Below are 25,564 nucleotides of genomic sequence, written 5' to 3' on the forward strand. Positions count from 1 at the left end.
TAAAAAGCCTCCGTAAAGCTAGGACATCTTTCTACTCATCACTAATTGAAGAAAATAAGAACAACCCCGGTTTCTTTTCAGCACTGTAGCCAGGCTGACAAAGAGTCAGAGCTCTATTGAGCTGAGTATTCCATTACTTTAAACTAGTAATGACTTCATGACTTTCTTTGCTAACAAAATTTTAACTATTAGAGAAAAAATTACTCATAACCATCCCAAAGACATATCGTATCTTTGGCTGCTTTCAGTGATGCCGGTATTTGGTTAGACTCTTTCTCTCGGATTGTTCTGTCCTGAGTTATTTTCATTAGTACTTCATCCAAACCATCAACATGTTTATTAGACCCCATTCCTACCAGGCTGCTCAAGGAAGCCCTACCATTATTTAATGCTTCGATCTTAAATATGATCAATCTATCTTTGTTAGTTGGCTATGTACCACAGGCTTTTAAGGTGGCAGTAATTAAACCATTACTTAAAAGCCATCACTTGACCCAGCTATCTTAGCTAATTATAGGCCAATCTCCAACCTTCCTTTTCTCTCAAAAATTCTTGAAAGGGTAGTTGTAAAACAGCTAACTGATCATCTGCAGAGGAATGGTCTATTTGAAGTGTTTCAGTCAGGTTTTAGAATTCATCATAGTACAGAAACAGCATTAGTGAAGGTTACAAATGATCTTCTTATGGCCTCGGACAGTGGACTCATCTCTGTGCTTGTTCTGTTAGACCTCAGTGCTGCTTTTGATACTGTTGACCATAAAATTTTATTACAGAGATTAGAGCATGCCATAGGTATTAAAGGCACTGCGCTGCGGTGGTTTGAATCATATTTGTCTAATAGATTACAATTTGTTCATGTAAATGGGGAATCTTCTTCACAGACTAAAGTTAATTATGGAGTTCCACAAGGTTCTGTGCTAGGACCAATTTTATTCACTTTATACATGCTTCCCTTAGGCAGTATTATTAGACGGCATTGCTTAAATTTTCATTGTTACGCAGATGATACCCAGCTTTATCTATCCATGAAGCAGAGGACACACACCAATTAGCTAAACTGCAGGATTGTCTTACAGACATAAGACATGGATGACCTCTAATTTCCTGCTTTTAAACTCAGATAAAACTGAAGTTATTGTACTTGGCCCCACAAATCTTAGAAACATGGTGTCTAACCAGATCCTTACTCTGAATGGCATTATCCTGACCTCTAGTAGACTGTGAGAAATCTTGGAGTCATTTTTGATCAGGATATGTCATTCAAAGCGCATATTAAACAAATATGTAGGACTTGCTTTTTTGCATTTACGCAATATCTCTAAAATCAGAAGGTCTTGTCTCAGAGTGATGCTGAAAAACTAATTCATGCTTTATTTCCTCTAGGCTGGACTATTGTAATTCATTATTATCAGGTTGTCCTAAAAGTTCCCTAAAAAGCCTTCAGTTAATTCAAAATGCTGCAGCTAGAGTGCTGACGGGGACTAGAAGGAGAGAGCATATCTCACCCATATTGGCCTCTCTTCATTGGCTTCCTGTTAATTCTAGAATAGAATTTAAAATTCTTCTTCTTACTTATAAGGTTTGAATAATCAGGTCCCATCTTATCTTAGGGACCTCGTAGTACCATATCACCCCAATAGAGCGCTTCGCTCGCAGACTGCAGGCTTACTTGTAGTTCCTAGGGTTTGTAAGAGTAGAATGGGAGGCAGAGCCTTCAGCTTTCAGGCTCCTCTCCTGTGGAACCAGCTCCCAATTCAGATCAGGGAGACAGACACCCTCTCTACTTTTAAGATTAGGCTTAAAACTTTCCTTTTTGCTAAAGCTTATAGTTAGGGCTGGATCAGGTGACCCTGAAACCATCCCTTAGTTATGCTGCTATAGACTTAGACTGCTGGGGGGTTCCCATGATGCACTGTTTCTCTTTTTGCTCTGTATGCATCACTCTGCATTTAATCATTAGTGATTGATCTCTGCTCCCCTCCACAGCATGTCTTTTTCCTGGTTCTCCTCCCTCAGCCCCAACCAGTCCCAGCAGAAGACTGCCCCTCCCTGAGCCTGGTTCTGCTGGAGGTTTCTTCCTGTTAAAAGGGAGTTTTTTCCTTCCCACTGTAGCCAAGTGCTTGCTCACAGGGGGTCGTTTGACCGTTGGGGTTTTACATAATTATTGTATGGCCTTGCCTTACAATATAAAGCGCCTTGGGGCAACTGTTTGTTGTGATTTGGCGCTATATAAAAAAATTGATTGATTGATTGATTGATTGACAGGATTAGGAATGAACATATCAGAGGGACAGCTCAGGTGGGACGGTTTGGAGACAAAGTCAGAGAGGTGAGACTGAGATGGTTTGGACATGTGTAGAGGAGGGACCCAGGGTATATAGGGAGAAGGATGCTGAGGATGGAGCCACCAGGCAGGAGGAGAAGAGGGAGACCAAAGAGGAGGTTCATGGATGTGCTGAGGGAGGACATGCAGGTGGTTGGTGAGACAGAGGAAGACACAGAGGACAGGGTGAGATGGAAACAGATGATCTGCTGTGGCGACCCCTAATGGGAGCATCTGGAAGGAGAGGAAACTCAGGGGCTCAGGAAGCCTTGAATTGATCTGTTCCAAAATGATCACAAAGTCCTACGGGGGACACTGATGATGTCAACAAACCTGAAGAAAAACAAATGACAGTGGAGAAAGCCTGATTGACCTTTGACCTTCTGAGGTCAGAGGTCTCCTGTGAAAGTTTATGAATCTGGCAAAGACTTAAATTTTTAAAACTGTGAAGCTGCGAAAACACAAACTATAAACTTGATTTTAAAAAAAACAAAAAAAAAAACCTCAGTTTCCATCCGGCCGAAGCCTAAAGATGGGCGTGGCCAAACGCTTCCTCCATCATTAAATCATATTTCCGACTCAGAAATGTTTCTGGTTTGGCGCCAGAGTGGGCGGAGCCTGAAGCGCGTTCCCGCGCGGTCTCGCTCGGTTCCTGTTGTGTCGCGGCTCGGCTCGGATCGGATCGGATTTTTTCTTCAGCCCGCTCACAGCTACGGATCTTCGGCCGGACTCCCAGACGGACTGACGGGCTCGGTGGGTAGCGGCAGCACTCGGAGCCGGCGACGGAGCTCGTTCTGCAGCCTGTGTGGTGGAAAAACCCGGACGGAGGCCCGCAGCGTCTCCGCAGCCCGCCTGCAGGCCTCCGGCCCGGACTCCCTGTTTTTATCGCGGAAAATGGATGGATTCGCCGGCAGTTTAGGTGAGTATCAGTTGGTTGATTCTGCACACGGAACCGGGCCTGTTAGTGACGGCGTGCTGCCGGACAGCGGTTTACACGTGTCACTGCTGTATTTACCAAGAAGATCGGGGCCACACTGCTGCACCGCCCCTCCGCCCGCCCCGCCGGCCGGTGCAGGTGGAGAAAAGCCGCGCACCTCTGGTTTGACCCGCAAGACGATCTCAATATTAACTCCCAGTCCACCGGGACTGTGGAAATGAACAAAGAGGCTGCAGAAATTAACTCCACATCGGCAAGTCCATAAGTATTTCGACTGTAACGACACAGTTATTCTTCACAGTTTTTCCTTGGCTTCGCCGTGATGGAGTTAAGGCGAAGCTGTCGGTCTCTGCTGGTATTTACTGACCACAAACTGGTTCTTGGTGGTACGAGTTGGTTTTGGTATTTGACAGGTTCGGTCCCATAAAAACAAAAACAGTTTATCATCCTTGACGTCATAAAAACTGATGAGGGAAACCGAGAACAAACGATACAGTAAAGGGAAAGTTGGATGAAAAATCTACGCCTTTTGGGGGATTTCCGCTTTTTTGCCAGTTGCGTGTTTTTTTTTTTTATATATCAGTCATCTGTAGGAAGTGTTCAGTGCTGAATTTAGTATTTTTTGTTGTTGTTTGTTTTTAATCAGGCACCTTGGGCAGCTAAAAGGCCCTCTGGGTTTTTGAGCCGTGAGCGCGCTCGCGCTCCTCGTAGGACTCGCGATGACGTCACGCGCCGGGCGGGGCCTCAGCGGTAGGCAGTAAACTTCATGCAGCCGCTGACTGCGTGCACGCGCTGATCCGTCACACGCTGACGGATCAGCGCGTGCATAATAAAAACACATCACATCCAGATGGATGACAGTCCGTTTGGAAAATGTTCACTTTGCAGCATTTAGTCTGAAGGATCAGATGTGGTTTGGTTCAGAATTGTGTCCAGTACAGGTTGAAGATCACATGAGCTCAGCCTGTGTTCAGACTCATCACATTAAAACAAACCTCCCCTTCTGTATTTTTCCTTTGGTTTTCTCTGTGCAGCTCCACATTTAGGCCATAAGCTGTGACTGAAGTTATTATGAGGGCTGCAAACTAACCATCTGATTTTCGGTTCATTTTTAAATCAAATCAAATCAATTTTTTTTATATAGCGCCAAATCACAACAAACAGTTGCCCCAAGGCGCTTTATATTGTAAGGCAAGGCCATACAATAATGATGTAAAACCCCAACGGTCCAAAACGACCCCCTGTGAGCAAGCACTTGGCTACAGTGGAAGGAAAACTCCCTTTTAACAGGAAGAAACCTCCAGCAGAACCAGGCTCAGGGAGGGGCAGTCTTCTGCTGGGACTGAGGGAGAGAACCAGGAAAAAGACATGCTGTGGAGGGGAGCAGAGATCAATCACTAATGATTAAATGGCAGAGTGGTGCATACAGAGCAAAAAGAGAAAGAAACAGTGCATCATGGGAAACCCCCCAGCAGTCTAAGTCTATAGTAGCATAACTAAGGGATGGTTGAGGGTCACCTGATCCAGCCCTAACTATAAGCTTTAGCAAAAAGGAAAGTTTTAAGCCTAATCTTAAAAGTAGAGAGGGTGTCTGTCTCCCTGATCTGAATTGGGAGCTGGTTCCACAGGAGAGGAGCCTGAAAGCTGAAGGCTCTGCCTCCCATTCTACTCTTACAAACCCTAGGAACTACAAGTAAGCCTGCAGTCTGAGAGCGGAGCGCTCTATTGGGGTGATATGGTACTACGAGGTCCCTAAGATAAGATGGGACCTGATTATTCAAAACCTTATAAGTAAGAAGAAGAATTTTAAATTCTATTCTAGAATTAACAGGAAGCCAATGAAGAGAGGCCAATATGGGTGAGATATGCTCTCTCCTTCTAGTCCCCGTTAGTACTCTAGCTGCAGCATTTTGAATTAACTGACGGCTTTTCAGGGAACTTTTAGGACAACCTGATAATAATGAATTACAATAGTCCAGCCTAGAGGAAATAAATGCATGAATTAGTTTTTCAGCATCACTCTGAGACAAGACCTTTCTAATTTTAGAGATATTGCGTAAATGCAAAAAAGCAGTCCTACATATTGTTTAATATGCGCATTGAATGACATATCCTGATCAAAAATGACTCCAAGATTTCTCACAGTATTACTAGAGGTCAGGGTAATGCCATCCAGAGTAAGGATCTGGTTAGACACCATGTTTCTAAGATTTGTGGGGCCAAGTACAATAACTTCAGTTTTATCTGAGTTTAAAAGCAGGAAATTAGAGGTCATCCATGTCTTTATGTCTGTAAGACAATCCTGCAGTTTAGCTAATTGGTGTGTGTCCTCTGGCTTCATGGATAGATAAAGCTGGGTATCATCTGCGTAACAATGAAAATTTAAGCAATACCGTCTAATAATACTGCCTAAGGGAAGCATGTATAAAGTGAATAAAATTGGTCCTAGCACAGAACCTTGTGGAACTCCATAATTAACCTTAGTCTGTGAAGAAGATTCCCCATTTACATGAACAAATTGTAATCTATTAGACAAATATGATTCAAACCACCGCAGCGCAGTGCCTTTAATACCTATGGCATGCTCTAATCTCTGTAATAAAATTTTATGGTCAACAGTATCAAAAGCAGCACTGAGGTCTAACAGAACAAGCACAGAGATGAGTCCACTGTCTGAGGCCATAAGAAGATCATTTGTAACCTTCACTAATGCTGTTCTGTATATGATGAATTCTAAACCCTGACTGAAACTCTTCAAATAGACCATTCCTCTGCAGATGATCAGTTAGCTGTTTTACAACTGCCCTTTCCAGAATTTTTGAGAGAAAAGGAAGGTTGGTTCTTATAAAGAAGGAAAAAACACCTGGACAGTTCAGGAAAAATTGATATAAACTTAACAGAAACAATGCAGGCTGATTACACTACCCCATATTTTTTGTGTGTAAATAAACCAGAATACAATAAGAGGCAACTCACTTTGAAATAATTAAAACATATAGCTGCAGCTTAATAACTTTGAAAATAACAGAATCAGCAGCTTGTATTTTTATTCAGACTCCAGTTCATTTTAGTGTGATGAAGTCATCCTTTTTTTCCCCTCATCAGTCACGTTTGTGCTTAAACACTACATTAAGCTCAAGATTGAACAAATACGGAAAATAAACAGCTGTTAAAGTTAGGGAGGGTATTGATAAGATTTATTGATATCAATGCCATTATCGATTCTACTTATCGGTCCGATTCCTATCGATTCTCTTATCGATACCTCTTGTGATTTTGTACTAAAAGTAGGCTTTACCAGGTTTTCTATGTCTTCATTGAGTCTTAAAGTAAATAAATTTGAAATTGGTCACTGTACCTTGATCTCTGGACATAAATAAAAATAAACAAAACTGTGTTTTCCTTTGAAGTTATAATTCCAACCGGACTTTATTGTTCTAACTTGGACTCGTCAGAGAGCCGCACAGTGTTTGGAGCTGTGTGAACAGAACGGAGGACGATTCTCGTTTCTTTTCTCCCAACAAGACAGGAGTCCCAGTAGTAACTTTAATCCGCACAAAAGTGACTCACAATTGACATATTCAAGGATGGAAAGTGGTGAAAACAAAAAGCTGATCTGAAACCCAAATTACTCCCCAACACCACCTGCATGAAATGTTGATTTCTAGAAGCTCTGAAATGCAATCTGGGACTATTCCAGACAATAAACTGGAGTCAGTGCAGCATCCATTTAGGTGAGAAACTTGCCTTATTCAAATTCATTCCAGTAGTATTCTGCTCTTACTAGGATGCAGCAGTTTCTAGTTTGGCAGATAGTTCTGGAGGAAAATCACTGAAGAGTCACTAGGTGTTCCACAGGAAAACAATTATTTCTAGATGTATGTATTTTATTTATGTTCATTGTTAGGTGGTTTATCTTTTTTCTGTTTTTATTCAGGTTTTTTTGTCTCTTTCTCTAAAATTGTATATAATCATAGTTATTATTACTGTTATTGTTGTTTGCTATTATATTAATATATAAGCAAAATATTTAAAAAATATTATAATTGGTAATACATTTGGACTCTTTTACAACAAACACTTGACAGCTGCAACTGCTTAATGCTAATTAACATTGAAAATGCCATAGACACACTAACGTGTTAGCATCGGTCCCGTTTTTAAGTTATAAAATACATCTATCAACTGTTACAGAAAACCATAACAGGTCGGTTTAACATAAAAAAAAAGGTAAATAATACTCACAGACGTATGCGCTTTAGGGTTTTAGCGGGGGAAAGCGAAAGAAAAAAATAATCAATGAAGCAATGATTGAAGCATTGCTTCAATCTGCGAATCACTGCTTCAATTGGTTCAAGGTTCAAAGCAAAGCCACGCTGCAGAAAAGTTTATTACAGACCCGTTGCAGGCTCTGTAATCAATGTAGAGAAATGATCTTTTTCCTGACAAACACCCCCAAAAACAACAGCCACTCTGACGGACCGATAAGGGAATCGTAAGTAAAAGGTTATTGATGCGGTGGTTCGAACCATTTCTTAACGATACCTGAAATGAACTGGTTCTCGATACCCCTCCTTAGTTAAAGTTCAGCTTTTTGTGATCTTTGCCTCTGAACACACTCATGCACAGCTTTTCTGTAATTTTTGCTCAGTTCTTTATATCTTTCTCCATTTTTTAAGGAATATTTGACCGTATTATTTCATCTCATAAATTCAGTATACGACGTGCACATGGTGTGAACAGGTCGGTGACATCAGAACCACATGTGTAGAGAAAGTTACAGAGAGTAAAGGCAGCTCCACAATTGGTTTTATTATATATATATATTAGGGCTGGGCAATGTTAACACGCTAACGTTGTGTTAATTATTGAGGTCATTATCGCCGACAATTTTGTTCCTCCCCTTAACGCTGCGGGGTTTTTTTTTTTTTTTTTTTTTTTTTTTGCCTTTTATGACTGTTGCTCGTTGTCTTTTATTTTGAAAGCGTCATTTCGGGGCGAGCTTATGCTGCTGCTTCCTGCTGATAGCTGAGTTCACATAGAAAAGACACGAGGATCGAGAAAAGTACAGGCTATGCAATGCACAACAAAATGCAGAAAGACGCCGAACTTTTGAATGGATATTTTCGGTACAAAGTTCTACAGGATCAGGCCCAGGATCGTCATCGGTTAAAAAAAAAAATCTTGAATAATCTTGAATAGCCGAACGTGTCCCCGCGGTGAACACAGCTTTTCGGTGGTTTTCATGTCAACCTATAGTCCGTAAATTATAGGGATTTTTCCGAGTTTCAGAGTCATAAGGACGTACAAATAAAGTCGGATATTCAGGGTTTGGTCTGTAATAAACTATTTCTTTGAAACCATGAACCATTGAAGCAATGCTTCGATCCAGTAGCTCGTTGGTTCTTTGATTCACTGCTCTTCAGAAACGACAAATCTGCTTCTTAACCCCTCGCAAAGCCATTAAAATATCGTCAGTCACTTTTGTGTGGATTAAAGTCACTAACTGGGACTCTTGTCTTGTTGCTGTCAAGAAACGAGAATCATCCTCCTTTCCGTTCACACAGCTCGAAACGCTGCGTGGCTGAGACAGTCCGGTCGGAATTAATAACTTCAGAATGAATCGCCGCTTTAAATAAAATGACACCTCTTTCCAAATGTAATACAGACAAGAAACTACAATCGACTAAAAGGTTTTTTTTCCTCCCAAAATGAAACGTGCTGTATTTATTTCTTTATTTTTTCAAATTACATCCTGAAGTGAAGCACAGCAGCTGTAAGCTCAGCTCAGATATATGGAAACACATTCATGCCAATAATGTCTGAAAGGAAACGCTTTTGACAAAAACTACAGATTTTGTTTATTCCTATTTATGTCCAGAGATCAAGGATTCACCATGTAGAGTTCATTATGTACAAAGTTTAAGGATCCAGTGACCAAATTCATATTTATTTACTTTAAGACTCAATAAAATGTTCAATTTCAATTCAATTTAATCGGCTTATAAAGTGCCAAATCACAACAAATCTAAATATACTAAAACAATACATCACAATTGTACACATATCAAATTGTGGTATGTGTAGCAATTGTGACGTATTTGTTTTATTACATTTAGTCATGGACCATGAATATTGTTATTTTGATATGAAACAGGATAACAATGACCTGCCAGTGGTTTATATTTGATTTCATTAGTGTGTTCAGTTGAAATTTACATCTTCAAATTTATGCAATGTTCATTTACATTTTCGAATAAAACTGTGCTTTTAAGCGGCTTTTGAATTCATTTTTGGGTTTCACATATACCATGCGATTACTCACAGAAAGTCATTGAGTTAATGCGATTAAGATTTATGTTGCCCACCCCTAATATATATGTTCACTCGGGGTTAAAATCTTCTCTCTCTGCTCCGCGCTCGCTGTCTCACGTGATGCTTCACAGCAGAACGTAACGTCTCGTGCCTCCGTTCAGGAATCTCGCTCCCTCAGTCTGCAGCGAGTTGACTCGCGCGCACACCACACACACACCTCCTTCGGTAAACTACCCATTTGAAACGGCTTTGAATAAGACAAGCCGTTGTTTTAATCGCCCGTCTTATTCAAATTGAACGTCCAAATGACGGCAGGGCGGCTCGCTGCCCTAAAACTATGAATTGAGAGAAAAAACAAAGACTTAAATAAATAAATGACTCGTCGACTGTTAACGATTTCAACCGCCGACGTAGTCGTGACTCATCGAGCCAGCCCTACAAAACCAAAATGCATCCACAGCGGTGCGTGGCTTTGGAACCAGAACCTCCTCACACTCCGTGTTATTACCGAGCCTCGCTAACCATCCGACCAAGACGAGAGGAAACAGAGTGAGTGAGGCTGCATGTGGCTGCTGCAGCACGATGACGTCAGATTCCAAGTCGTTTTATGCAACTTTGTTGATAAAATAAATAATTCATGGTAATCACGATTCTGAAAAATATTTGCGAACATGAAAAATAATTGCGCTTGGCAAATGTTGTGATAATTGTGACTGCCCTACTGTCCAGAAACCCAGGGTTCAGTTCAAACTGGTCTGGTGGCTTTCAGGTTGTTAAAATGTATGAATACATACATTACACACATACATACATACCACACACACACACACACACATATATATATATATATATATATATATATATATATATATATATATATATATATATATATATATATATGAGGTCTATTAGATAATAACCGACCCTTTTATTTATTTTTTTTAACTATATGGATTTGAATGACGTGCGATTACACCAATCATGCTTGAACCCTCGTGCACATGCGTGAGTTTTTTCACGCGTGTCGGTGATGTCATTTTCCTGTGGGCAGACCTTGAGTGAGATGTGGTCCCGCCCTCTCGGCTGAATTCCTTTGTTTCACACGCTGCTCCAGACGGCGCGTGTTGCTTTATCAAACTTTTTTCTGGACCTGTGAGGAATATCCGAGTGGACACTATCGAGAAATTCAGCTGGTTTTCGGTGAAAATTTTAATGGCTGATGAGAGATTATGGGGTGTTTCTGTCGCTGTAAGGACTTACCACGGAGCGGGACGTCGCGCAGGGCTTCCAGGCGCTGTCGTCGGCCTGTTTCGACCTGAAAACATTCTAATTTAAGGCTTAATTCACCCAGGACATCGTGAGAGAACAGAGAAGATTCAGAAGAGGCGGCATGAGGACTTTATGCGGACATTCCACTGTTTGACATTTTTTAATGAAAGACGTGCACCGCGACAGGAAAAACACCTCCGTGTTGAAAACCGTTTGTAAAATTCAGGCGGCTTTTGATGGCTTTCAACAAGTGAGTAACTGAGAAATTGTTTAACAGCTTGGGCAGGTTCCAACTTGCCCGTTAAGGTTTCCAACGGAGGTGTTTTTCCTGTCGCGACCCCCCGCGGTCAGGTCCGGCCTGACATGCGACTCTGCCCGCACGTTCTTTCATTAAAAAATGTCCGTTAACAATGGAATGTCCGAATAAACTCCTCATGCCGACTTCTTCTGAAAGTTCTCTGTTCTCTGACGACTTACTGGGTCAACAGAGCCTGAAATGTGGAAGTTTTCAACTTGAAACAGCGAGACGCTGCCGCCTCGAAGCGCAGATCGCCGTCAGGCGCCGTGGGCCGTCCTTACGGCGACACTACCAGACCAAAATCTCTCATCAGCCGTTAAATTTTTACCGAAAACCAGCTGATTTATCGAATGGTGTCCACTCAGTTGTGCCTTACAGTTTTGAAAAAATTTTGATCAAACAAAGCAGCAGTCTCTGAGCCATTCCTAAACAATGAAAAAACGACGAGAGGGTGGACGACTCCTCACTCAAAGCCTGCCCACAGGCGAATGACGTAACCGACAGGCGTGAAAAAAACTCTTGCATGCCCATGAGGGTTCAAGCATGTCTGATGTAATCACACGTGATTCAAATCCATATGGTTTTTGAAAAAAATAATAAGGTCGGATACTTTTCTATAGACCTCGTATGTATATATGTAAATGTGTATATATATATGTGTATATATATATGTATATATAATACAAATAATGGATGGTAAGGAGTCCAACATTGGACTCCTTACCATCCATCAATTGTTCTCTACACCCTCCCCAATTAGGCAAACAACAAAGATCAAGTAAATTAGATCAATTATTTTGTTGTGAACAGCATATGAATGCTTCTAAAACGTCAGTAGCGTGCTTGTGTACCTTCTTAGTTTTTTTGGCATCCTTGGAGTTCAATATTTCCTCCTCTGTGAACTCAGCAAATCTCGCTGGCAGATGATTTTCTGCTGTTGTTGACATGTTTGTTGCCATTTTTTTTCATCCGGCGCCTGTCAGCTAGTTCCTGCCTTTGTATACCGCGCTCTGATTGGCTAGCTGTTGGCAGTAAGCTCTAACGCTATTGGTCAGTGGGAACTGATCCAATATAACTTTAGTCCTAGCCTTTTTGGATCCTTTTGCATCCAACATAACTTTCTGGTGCCAAGTATACCAAAATACAGATAAATGATGGACAGAAAGGCTAATCTGTGATTGGCTATTTCGTTCTGAGTGGAGAACACACACACACACACACACACACACACACACACACACACACACACACACACACACACATATATATATATATATATATATATATATAATCAGTTCTAATGCGTTAGCATGTCTATGGCATTTTCAGTGTTAAAGTTAGCATTAGAGTCAAATGCATTACAAATTGTAATATTCATTTATTTGTAATCATGACATAACGAAAAGTAAAACAGACGATATAAAGTTCATTCAAAAAGCAGTAGGAGACGTCAACAACTTATAAGCCACTTCAGCATCTGGGGCACGCGAGGGCTGATGGGAAGGCATCTGACAAACAAATGTACGTGCTTGATGGCGGATGCATATTCAGCGTAATGTTGCTCACTACTGCGTGCGGTAAATGGCATTTCTCATCAAAAGGAAGCATAAGAAATGTTTCCCAGTACACTGGACTGTGTTGTTACGGAAGCACGTTGTATTCAGTGGATTATATAAGAAAAAAAATTGGCCACTGATCTCGTAATTACGAGAAAAGATCTTATAATTACGACATCAGGATCTCGTAATTATAAGAAAAAGATCAGGTGTCTAAATAGTTTTATGTATATGCTTCCGTACTTCCAGTCCCTCAGTAAAGAGTCGGGCTGAGCTCTAAAACACTGCAATCACACACAAAGTCTGGATTTTCCCTTGAAGTGCTCCCAGATGAATGTCCAGGGAGGAGCACGGGGCTTCTTCCAGCTTTCACTCACACAGACCCCACCGACCGCTGAGGGACACAGCGGGGCTCACTCCCACCCGGGCACATGCAGTCTGTGTGCCCGAGCTGTGCCCCGCCTTGCTGGAGGAGTTCATTCATCCAGGAACAGTTTAGGGAGAAATCCACACTTTGGGTGCGCCGTGCTGTGGATCACAGGGCAGTGTCTGAGGTTACAAATTGGCCAATTATTTATTTATTTATTTTATTAGAAACTCTGAAATTCTCATGCATGTCTTTACTGAGGGACTGGAAGTACGGAAGCACATTGTATGGAAGCAGTTTTACACACACACAATAAATGAATAACATAAAAATGGCCCGATCTCGTAATTACGAGATCTTGATGTTGGAATTATGAGATCAGCGGTCAAATGTCTTTTTTTTTTTTTTTTTTTTTTATCCAGTGAATGCAATACACATCTGTAACTGACAGCTGCACACATGGCTTTGTTTGTCCTGATAGCTGCTGACCGCTGTGCACGCGTACTTTTAATGCTGAATTGGCTTATTGAATCCCCTCCCCCGTGCTTCCTTAAAAGTATGACTGTTAACAATCATGATGATAATAATAATAACAGCAATAATATTAATATTGCTACAATACAATTTTCTTAAAAGACAAAGACAAAAACAACCTGATTTAAAAAAAAAAAAAAAAAACACAACAGAAAAGATAAATCCAACTAACAATGAACATAAAAAATTAAGAAATCAATAAATAATACCTGTTTCCTTTTTCACCTGGTGACTCTCAGAGCCTGACTTCATCCCTGGATCCTGTGAAAACACATTCTTTATATTTAGAACGTTTGGGGACTGCTTTAACTCCTCCCACACACGCTTTTCCACAGTCTGACCCCACAGAATGAAATGCAGAATCTTTTCTTGATAACCGACATTCCAAATGACCTGTTTTGCTCTTTTTTGAAGAATAGTTAGTGATTTTATTGAACTTGTGTAGTTATTGTCCCAGATCTCGACACAGTCCTTGAAGTCTGGTCCGACAGTGGAACAGTGTAGGATGCAGAGTGATTTATGATCCAGAACATGTTTTGTTTTGTTTAACACGGAAATACTTCTTGATAATTTGGATTATATTTGTGTGTTTGGTTTCCAGCTGATTTTCTAGTCCTAGTGAGGGCAAAATACTACTAGAGGAGTGATTTTGAATAAGGAACGTTGGGTTTTTTCCACCAAAATGGATGCTGCACTCACTGTAATTTATTTATAGACCCAGATTGTATTTCAGAGCTTCTAGAATTCAAAAATCGATAATTTTGGGTTTCAGCTTTTTTTGTTTTTCACCACTTTATCCCTGATGATGCCAGAAGTATCCTGCAGGCGGAAAAAACTTGTGGACTGGACCAAGCGGCCAAACTAGTGAGCAGGAGTGCTTTTTTAGCACTAATGAGTTGCCATAGCAGAAGAAACGAACAAGGAAAAACTCACCTGGTAACTGTTGTACTTGGTGTCCAAGCTGCCGCCGCTGTCCAGAGTACCATGTGCATACTGGCTGTAAATATAGCTCATGGTCACCTCGGGGGGAATGCTTAGTCCGTACCGTGGCTTCAGCTTCTTGGCTTTGTCACAGTTTGTGTCACAATAAACAGCATTGTCCTCACGTTTGTGGTCACCGATGACGACCAAGAGTAAGGTCCAGCTCCTTAAACATCGGCCATCTACAGCCAAAGCACACTCACCGCCCGGCAGATCTGCTGGTTCTTGCATCAGCTGTACCCTCATCAGTAAAATTTGGCAAAAAAAAAAAAATATTGATGCAGGCTAATTTCAGCGGGGGGGGGAGTAATAAACTGTTTTCTTATGGGGCATATGTTGGACAGTTCTCTGGGACTTCTTGAAAATTTGCAGAGAAACTGCTGGACATCGGAGCCTAGACACAGGTACGAGGTTCGGGTTTCTTTATTTTTTTGCCTTTGATCTGAGTAATGAGTCCTGATCTGATCCTTATTTTTTTCGGGTTACAGACTTGATCCTGACATAGTTCAAGTGCATTAAAGTCTGTCTAGAGGATGCAACGGTTCTTTGTCACATAAAAAAAAAAAAAAAAAACTTGCTGTGAATCCGAACTGCATCTCACTGTTTTAATCCCCCCGTGCCGTTGTCCTGCCGTGGAAGACGAGTTCTGCCTTACAGATCTTGCATTGCACGTTTTTCTCTTTTAATTAGGTTAAAATGCTTCCAAACGTTTGAGCTCCGTTGCCGTCTAACCATGATATTGTTTGGGCATAACTTTTTTCCGGTGACATTGTGGCTGACCCGGATCACCGCGACTGCACATCTGTGTCAAGGATAGAGAGGCAGCGGAAGATACAGCGGCAGCTTTGAGAGAAAAAGTTAAAAAAAAAAAAAAAACAATGTTACCGGCAAGTTTGATAGTTGACATAATCGTGGCAGCCCTGGTGGGACCAGTAGGCAGTCTGTCCTCTAGAGGGCGTGGCAGCCACCATATGAGATACAGTAACACAGACGGCGAAATAAAAATCTGTACGCAGCACAGCCACCGCGTGCGCGCACACACACACACTCTATGCATGCATGATGACCCCACAACTCAGTGTTGCCCCGCCCACCACTTTGTCGCTTTGGTCAGACCTGATTGGGTCACCTATAACGTTTGTTGATCTAAACAAACTTTATTTAATGGATAATAAAGTTTTGTAACATTTTGCAGAAATCTGAACTTTTGTGATAAAGTTTTGAAACAGTTCCTTCATTCTTAGATTTCATATTAAAATCTGAGTTTTAGTTTCTGTCTTTTGTGTCTCTGTCAGAGGATAAAAATGCAAAACTAGTTTAAGTGAAGCAGATTTGGTTAAGATGCAAATGAGACGCGGTGGATCCGGGTCTGGTTTCAGTCGGCTTCAGCTGCAGACTCGGTCCCGTTACACCCAACGTCTGTGACCCAATCAGAGTGAAGCGCTGCAGTCGCGCGGCCCCCTGGGTTGTCCTGGTTCCTCTGAGTCCCACATGTTGACCAGAGACCATGAATGAAACTGGAACCAAAAGAAAAACTGGATCTGTGTCCAGTGAAGGCTCGGTGCTGTGGTTCTGGACCTGCAGGCCGGTCCAGACCGCTGTGTGTGTGTGTGTTTGTCTCCATCCGGAGAGTGTTTCCAGATGCGTCGCTGAGTGCAGACAGACGACTGACACACTAACCTACAGACAGACAGACATGAAGAATGTTGGATTGTGTCCTGGATCAGGGAAGGGGAGTCAGCTGGCGTGAATTACAGGCCGCAGCGCGGTGCACGTGCACTCATGTGCACAGTCATCACATCTTTTTTTCACCGTCCATCAGTCAATCAACTCTCTGTGGGATTTTGTTTTTAACGGGTCAAACACCAGGACAAGGGACGGTCCATCCAGCGTGACGTGTGATGTTTAAACCAGGCAGTTTAAACCAGATTAAACTGGATGAAAGCTTCATATTTTATTAAGAAAGGAGCAGTCACTCTGCTAACACCAGAGAGACGCGTGAACGCGGGAATCTGTTTCGTAAAGTTGTGAACTCACACTTTCAGGAAGATCGTGAAACTGAAAAGGGTCTTTGTACATAAATTGAAGCTGCAGCGTAGAAACAATACAACAGGAATTATTGACTCAACATGCCGAAGAATAAATCCTTTGGTGTAACGCAACGCTTTGATGTAAAGTGACGCCTTGTTGTAAAGCAACACTTCAGTGTAAATTAATGCGTAGCGCAAGGCGGCTGCTCTGCGTAGCTGTAAAGTGGTGCCTTGGTGTAAAGCTATGCAAGTGGCGCCTCATTGTAAGTTGATGCATAGCTGTAAAGTGGTGCCTCAGTGTAAAGCTATGCAAAGTGGCGCCTCATTGGAAGTGATGCATAGCTGTAAAGTGGTGCCTCATTGTAAAGCTATGCAGAGTGGCGCCTCATTGTAAATGGATGCATAGGTGTAAAGCGGCGCGTCAGTGTAAAGCTATGCAAAGTGGCACCTCATTGTAAAGTGATGCATAGTTTAAGATTTTTTTATTTGTTTTTTAAATCTTTAAATGGCCTTGCCCCGCCCTGCCTCTCTGAGCTGCTTCATTGTTACACCCGTGCTCGCCACCTCTGGTCAGCTGATCAGCTCCTCCTGGAGGTGCCGAGGTGTGAGCATATGCTCAGAGAGGACAGAGCTTTTTCTGTTGTGGCTCCAAAGATGTGGAACGATCTACTGCTCCACGTCAGGCAGGCCTCTTCACTTTCTGTTTTTAAAACCAATCTTAAAACCCACTTTATCTACTGGCTTTTAACCCAGAATGAGATCTCAATCTGTTTTGGTTGTTTAACTGTTTTTACTTATTTTAGTTTTAATTTTTTTGGGCTTGTTTTTTATTTGCACTTTGTGGTTTGTTGCCTTTATGTCCCCTCGTGTACAGCACTTTGTTTCAGCTGCAGCTGTTTTTTTTTTTTTGTTTTTTTTAAAGTGCTTATAAATAAAGTTGATTTGATTTGATATTCACCCTAGTGTCTCTAGGGGAATAAGAAGTCTGTGGGTCACAGAGTTTTCTCTTATCGTGCCCTGTTCTGTGGAATGATCTCCCTGCTTCAGACTTTCAAGTCCAGATTTAAGATGCACTTATTTTCCCTTTCATATGGCAGCATACTGGTACAGTGTTGTTTTACACTTTTTACTTTTAATTAATTTTATTAGTAATTGGAGCGTGCCGCGGCCTCAACTTTACCTAAATTCTGGGTCTTTTAGTGAAGTTAGGCTAGTGGCCGGCGATCACCTTAGTATTCTTCTGTTTTTCTTGTGTTTAATGTTTAAGGTGCAGCTCCATCCAGAGATGGGAGTTGTATTTGTGCTGGAGACCCTCCTGTCCTGTGCAGTATTTATACAGTATTTCCTGTATATTCATCTGTGAATTGTTCTGTAAATTGTGTCTGTATCATGGCCCAAGCAGAGGTCACCCCCTTTGAGTCTGGTCTGCTTGAGGTTTCTTCCTCAGAGTTTTTTTCTTACCACTGTTGCTCTGGGGTTGGTAAGGTTAGACCTTACTTATGTGAAGCACCTTGAAGCAACGCTGTTGTGATTTGGCGCTATATAAATGAAAATAAATTGAAATTGACGGACGTTGGTGGTCCTCATGGCTGCTTACACGGCGTTCAGCCTTTCCAGCAAAAACCATCAAGAACATGATAAAGCTGCATATTTATAGAATCTTGACGTGACCTTAAAGAGCGTAATATATTATATTATTACCAATCACATCAGCAGGTCGTGGAGGCGTCAGCCCTGGAAGGGAAGCAGACCGGCAACTCTGTGTTTCAAGGGGGGTGGGGCCTGGAGCTGAGGAATGTGACAGACAGCTGTGGAATATAACATGTACCCTGGCATGCCCACCCCCTCAGAGCGGCTGACGTGCACGCGCCTATAAGTATGTGGCCACAAACAGCATGTGCTGCCGACCTGTTCCGACCTCGGCTCAGAGCGCTGCCAGAACTCCACCAAAGCCCAGACGCCAAATTCACATGTGGCACTGCTGCTGCTCCAAAACAAACAAAAAAAAAATCAAAGTACTCTGCACGGGACGCGGCCTGCTCCGGTCAGGTGATGAAGTCTACAGGCGTGCCTAATAAGTGTCACTGGCTTGACTGCAGCTTTAACCTCAGTTGTTCCGGTTTACATCTTTTACAGCTCGACTGTCTTAAGCTGTTTTGTTTTTAGCCACAGAGACACTAAATGAGTGGAACAGCCATCCCAAGAAGGACTTCAGAGCCAGAGTTTATTATCGTTACACAGCAGTCCTGAGAGGGTGAACCTGGGTCTCAGACTGGGGTTGGTCAGGGTCTGAACAGGATCTCAGTGTTTTAACGTTTGTTTAACAAGAAACAAAACACCAGCACATCATCTTCAAAACTGCAAACACGCTACAACTCGAACATCCAACTGGAACCGACCAACCACAGGCCCCGCCAACCGAGAACTAAAACTAATAAAAACACACACACGTGACAGTCGGGTCTCAAAGTTTTCAATGATCCAGTTGTCTTGGATCATTGAAAACCTCATACAAGGCTGCCACAATTTCACATCGGAGCAAAGACTGTTTTCAATGCAAAGGGGTCAAAGGAGAACATGACAGTAACATCCAGAGCCCTGCCCCCAAATAAACAGATCAATATCACAATGATAAAACCATGAGATCAATCAATTTTCAATCAATTTTTTTTTTATATAAAGCGCCAATCACAACAAACAGTTGCCCCAAGGCGCTTTATATTGTAAGGCAAGGCCATACAATAATGATGTAAACCCCAACGGTCAAAACGACCCCCTGTGAGCAAGCACTTGGCTACAGTGGGAAGGAAAAACTCCCTTTTAACAGGAAGAAACCTCCAGCAGAACCAGGCTCAGGGAGGGGCAGTCTTCTGCTGGGACTGGTCGGGGCTGAGGGAGAGAACCAGGAAAAAGACATGCTGTGGAGGGGAGCAGAGATCGATCACTAATGATTAAATGCAGAGTGGTGCATACAGAGCAAAAGAGAAAGAAACAGTGCATCATGGGAACCCCCCAGCAGTCTACGTCTATAGCAGCATAACTAAGGGATGGTTCAGGGTCACCTGATCCAGCCCTAACTATAAGCTTTAGCAAAAGGAAAGTTTTAAGCCTAATCTTAAAAGTAGAGAGGGTGTCTGTCTCCCTGATCCGAATTGGGAGCTGGTTCCACAGGAGAGGAGCCTGAAAGCTGAAGGCTCTGCCTCCCATTCTACTCTTACAAACCCTAGGAACTACAAGTAAGCCTGCAGTCTGAGAGCGAAGCGCTCTATTGGGGTGATATGGTACTACGAGGTCCCTAAGATAAGATGGGACCTGATTATTCAAAACCTTATAAGTAAGAAGAAGAATTTTAAATTCTATTCTAGAATTAACAGGAAGCCAATGAAGAGAGGCCAATATGGGTGAGATATGCTCTCTCCTTCTAGTCCCCGTCAGCACTCTAGCTGCAGCATTTTGAATTAACTGAAGGCTTTTTAGGGAACTTTTAGGACAACCTGATAATAATGAATTACAATAGTCCAGCCTAGAGGAATAAATGCATGAATTAGTTTTTCAGCATCACTCTGAGACAAGACCTTTCTGATTTTAGAGATATTGCGTAAATGCAAAAAAGCAGTCCTACATATTTGTTTAATATGCGCTTTGAATGACATATCCTGATCAAAAATGACTCCAAGATTTCTCACAGTATTACTAGAGGTCAGGGTAATGCCATCCAGAGTAAGGATCTGGTTAGACACCATGTTTCTAAGATTTGTGGGGCCAAGTACAATAACTTCAGTTTATCTGAGTTTAAAAGCAGGAAATTAGAGGTCATCCATGTCTTTATGTCTGTAAGACAATCCTGCAGTTTAGCTAATTGGTGTGTGTCGTCTGGCTTCATGGATAGATAAAGCTGGGTATCATCTGCGTAACAATGAAAATTTAAGCAATACCGTCTAATAATACTGCCTAAGGGAAGCATATATAAAGTGAATAAAATTGTCCTAGCACAGAACCTTGTGGAACTCCATAATTAACTTTAGTCTGTGAAGAAGATTCCCCATTTACATGAACAAATTGTAATCTATTAGACAAATATGATTCAAACCACCGCAGCGCAGTGCCTTTAATACCTATGGCATGCTCTAATCTCTGTAATAAAATTTTATGGTCAACAGTATCAAAAGCAGCACTGAGGTCTAACAGAACAAGCACAGAGATGAGTCCACTGTCCGAGGCTATAAGAAGATCATTTGTAACCTTCACTAATGCTGTTTCTGTACTATGATGAATTCTAAAACCTGACTGAAACTCTTCAAATAGACCATTCCTCTGCAGATGATCAGTTAGCTGTTTTACAACTACCCTTTCAAGAATTTTTGAGAGAAAAGGAAGGTTGGAGATTGGCCTATAATTAGCTAAGATAGCTGGGTCAAGTGATGGCTTTTTAAGTAATGGTTTAATTACTGCCACCTTAAAAGCCTGTGGTACATAGCCAACTAACAAAGATAGATTGATCATATTTAAGATCGAAGCATTAAATAATGGTAGGGCTTCCTTGAGCAGCCTGGTAGGAATGGGGTCTAATAAACATGTTGATGGTTTGGATGAAGTAACTAATGAAAATAACTCAGACAGAACAATCGGAGAGAAAGAGTCTAACCAAATACCGCATCACTGAAAGCAGCCAAAGATAACGATACGTCTTTGGGATGGTTATGAGTAATTTGTTCTCTAATAGTTAAAATTTTGTTAGCAAAGAAAGTCATGAACTCATTACTAGTTAAGTTAATGGAATACTCAGCTCAATAGAGCTCTGACTCTTTGTCAGCCTGGCTACAGTGCTGAAAAGAAACCTGGGGTTGTTCTTATTTTCTTCAATTAGTGATGAGTAGAAAGATGTCCTAGCTTTACGGAGGGCTTTTTTATAGAGCAACAAACTCTTTTTCCAGGCTAAGTGAAGATCTTCTAAATTAGTGAGACGCCATTTCCTCTCCAACTTACGGGTTATCTGCTTTAAGCTACGAGTTTGAGAGTTATACCATGGAGTCAGACACTTCTGATTTAAAGCTCTCTTTTTCAGAGGAGCTACAGCATCCAAAGCTGTCTTCAATGAGGATGTAAAACTATTGACGAGATACTCTATCTCCCTTACAGAGTTTAGGTAGCTATTCTGCACTGTGTTGTTATATGGCATTAGAGAACATAAAGAAGGAATCATATCCTTAAACCTAGTTACAGCGCTTTCTGAAAGACTTCTAGTGTAATGAAACTTATTCCCTACTGCTGGGTAGTCCATCAGAGTAAATGTAAATGTTATTAAAAAATGATCAGACAGAAGGGAGTTTTCAGGGAATACTGTTAAGTCTTCTATTTCCATACCATAAGTCAGAACAAGATCTAAGATATGATTAAAGTGGTGGGTGGACTCATTTACTTTTGAGCAAGCCAATAGAGTCTAATAATAGATTAAATGCAGTGTTGAGGCTGTCATTCTCAGCATCTGTGTGGATGTTAAAATCGCCCACTATAATTATCTTATCTGAGCTAAGCACTAAGTCAGACAAAAGGTCTGAAAATTCACAGAGAAACTCACAGTAACGACCAGGTGGACGATAGATAATAACAAATAAAACTGGTTTTTGGGACTTCCAATTTGGATGGACAAGACTAAGAGACAAGCTTTCAAATGAATTAAAGCTCTGTCTGGGTTTTGATTAATTAATAAGCTGGAATGGAAGATTGCTGCTAATCCACCGCCCCGGCCCGTGCTACGAGCATTCTGACAGTTAGTGTGACTCGGGGGTGTTGACTCATTTAAACTAACATATTCATCCTGCTGTAACCAGGTTTCTGTTAGGCAGAATAAATCAATATGTTGATCAATTATTATATCATTTACCAACAGGGACTTAGAAGAGAGAGACCTAATGTTTAATAGACCACATTTAACTGTTTTAGTCTGTGGTGCAGTTGAAGGTGCTATATTATTTTTTCTTTTTGAATTTTTATGCTTAAATAGATTTTTGCTGGTTATTGGTAGTCTGGGAGCAGGCACCGTCTCTACAGGGATGGGGTAATGAGGGGATGGCAGGGGGAGTGAAGCTGCAGAGAGGTGTGTAAGACTACAACTCTGCTTCCTGGTCCCAACCCTGGATAGTCACGGTTTGGAGGATTTAAGAAAATTAGCCAGATTTCTAGAAATGAGAGCTGCTCCATCCAAAGTGGGGATGGATGCCGTCTCTCCTAACAAGACCAGGTTTTCCCCAGAAGCTTTGCCAATTATCTATGAGCCCACCTCATTTTTTGGACACCACTCAGACAGCCAGCAATTCAAGGAGAACATGCGGCTAAACATGTCACTCCCGGTCCGATTGGGGAGGGGCCCAGAGAAAACTACAGAGTCCGACATTGTTTTTGCAAAGTTACACACCGATTTAATGTTAATTTTAGTGACCTCCGATTGGCGTAACCGGGTGTCATTACTGCCGACGTGAATTACAATCTTACCAAATTTACGCTTAGCCTTAACCAGCAGTTTCAAATTTCCTTCAATGTCGCCTGCTCTGGCCCCCGGAAGACAATTGACTATGGTTGCTGGTGTCGCTAACTTCACATTTCTCAAAACAGAGTCGCCAATAACCAGAGTTTGATCCTCGGCGGGTGTGTCGTCGAGTGGGGAAAAACGGTTAGAAATGTGAACGGGTTGACGGTGTACACGGGGCTTCTGTTTAGGGCTACGCTTCCTCCTCACAGTCACCCAGTCAGCCTGCTTTCCCGGCTGCTCGGGATCTGCCAGGGGGGAACTAACGGCGGCTAAGCTACCTTGGTCCGCACCGACTACAGGGGCCTGGCTAGCTGTAGAATTTTCCACGGTGCGGAGCCGAGTCTCCAATTCGCCCAGCCTGGCCTCCAAAGCTACGAATAAGCTACACTTATTACAAGTACCATTACTGCTAAAGGAGGCCGAGGAATAACTAAACATTCACACCCAGAGCAGAAAAGTGCGGGAGAGACAGGAGAAGCCGCCATGCTAAATCGGCTAAGAGCTAGTAGCTACGCTAAGCTAGCGGATTCCTAAAAACACGCAAAGTGAATAATGTGTAAATAATTTAGAGGTGATTCAGCAGAAGGAGTGCTTTAGTTAAGGCACGTAAAGATTACACTGGGAAACAAATCGTAATCTAGATAACTAGATCAATCTAACTGCGCAGATTAAACAGCTAACAGATACAGAAAAACACCGCTGTGCTCCGGAACAGGAAGTGATACAATACCGCAGTGAGAGCCAACCACCAGTAGAGGCAAGCAAGCAAGTGCAAGAGATGAAGCACAAACTTCATTTAACATATTTAAAAAAATATCTCTTAAAACCAGCTCAAGGAACGAAATCAAAACTAGAAACTACTCCGGAAGACAAATTATTTTAAATCATGCTAACTGCCTTTTATTATTGTTTTATTAAAATTTAAGTTAAAAATCAACTAGAGCACCGTGCTCATAGAGCATAAACCTCCACCAACACGACTTTACAGTTGTTCAAGCTCAAAGTAACTTTTCATAAACTAAACTAGCGTGTGTGTGTGTGTGTGTGTGTGTGTATATACAGATGACAGCATGTCTGGAGCCAGCGTGTCCGATGTCAACGATCGTCTCTCGGCTCTGGAGCTTCGTGTTCAGCAGCAGGAGGACGAGCTGACGGTGATGAAGGCGGCGCTGGCCGACGTCCTCCGCCGCCTCGCTGCCTCCGAGGACTCGGCTGCCACCAAGAAAGCGCATGGAGGGAAAGGTGACGTTTGTTTGTCAACACAGCTGCTCTTAATGAGGAAAGGAGACCAAATACCTGGTGGACGGTAACTAGTGACCACATGTTAAAAATAAGTCTCTGCTGAACACTAACCTAGTGGCTGGTCAATTAGCTCATTTATTAACTACATGTAACTGTTGAACTCAAACATAATCAACAGATAACTACTGTAGTAGTTGTTAATGTGGCTGCAGGATTTGATGAATTTAAAATGCTTCTGGACTCTATCTGGGAAGTTTTGGCTCCACCTGAACAGTTTTTAAAATGCTTCTCTGCTTTTATTTTCACCCTCCATCAGGACTTTAAAGGTCCAGCTGAGACTCATTCTATTGTTTCATAAAGGGAAAGTTATTCACAGCCGCTACCCCCCTTCCGGTTTTAGAATTTACAATCAGTGAACAAGAGCCATGCAGGTGCAAATATATCGTAAAAACATACAAAATAAAGTGTTAATCATTGTTTCATAATCAAATGTCAGTTCTCTGAATGTAATTGAATCATGAGGAGACTAAAGCCGCCCCTAAAGTCCAGCACCTGATGACATAAAAGAGAAACTTTTAAACAGTGGAACTTCTTGAAGGCCGTGTCGTGGGTCAGTTTGAGACTTAAGGTCATCGTACAGCTCGAGTTGGTAACTAATAACTACTAATAACCAGTGTTGTCATGAGTTCGTACTTAGTGAATGAAGTGTAATAACTGCTTTATAACTATCTTTTGTGGTTTGCTGCTCTGGGATACATTATGTCACTCCTGATGTGAGTGTGCTGCCCCCTGCAGGCGGTGCTGCACTGCGTGAAGCGTACTCTCTGTCTTGTATCGCCAACGGGGGAACATCTGGGCGCAAGAGAGAATCCACCTCTGTCACCAGGAAGGAGACGGTGTCGTCGGCCGCTAAGAGGTACAGAAACAAATGCACACCGAACCAATATCCACTATTACACTCAACAAAATTATAAATGCAACACTTTTGGTTTTGCTCCCATTTTGTATGAGATGAACTCAAAGACCTAAAACTTTTTCCACATACACAATATCACCATTTCCCTCAAATATTGTTCACAAACCAGTCTAAATCTGTGATAGTGAGCACTTCTCCTTTGCTGAGATAATCCATCCCACCTCACAGGTGTGCCATATCAAGATGCTGATTAGACACCATGATTAG

General features: G+C 41.9%; 1 protein-coding gene across 3 annotated transcripts in view; it reads left to right on the forward strand.

The window, feature by feature from the left end:
• The first annotated feature begins 2,930 nt into the window (after window positions 1–2,930).
• LOC117522929 (echinoderm microtubule-associated protein-like 4) overlaps window positions 2,931–25,564 on the forward strand; it is a 90,637-nt gene continuing 68,003 nt past the window's right edge. For 2 of the 3 annotated variants that reach the window (XM_034184351.1, XM_034184352.1), the window contains exons 1-3: window positions 2,931–3,242; window positions 24,202–24,381; window positions 25,177–25,297. In XM_034184351.1, the coding sequence (XP_034040242.1) occupies window positions 3,218–3,242; window positions 24,202–24,381; window positions 25,177–25,297 (326 nt within the window). In that variant the 5' untranslated portion in view covers window positions 2,931–3,217. The remainder of the gene's footprint in view (window positions 3,243–24,201; window positions 24,382–25,176; window positions 25,298–25,564) is intronic. The other variant, XM_034184353.1, reaches the window with a different exon arrangement.

Source organism: Thalassophryne amazonica, chromosome 13 (genome assembly GCF_902500255.1).
Source record: "Thalassophryne amazonica chromosome 13, fThaAma1.1, whole genome shotgun sequence".
In the NCBI taxonomy this organism is placed as follows: domain Eukaryota; kingdom Metazoa; phylum Chordata; class Actinopteri; order Batrachoidiformes; family Batrachoididae; genus Thalassophryne; species Thalassophryne amazonica.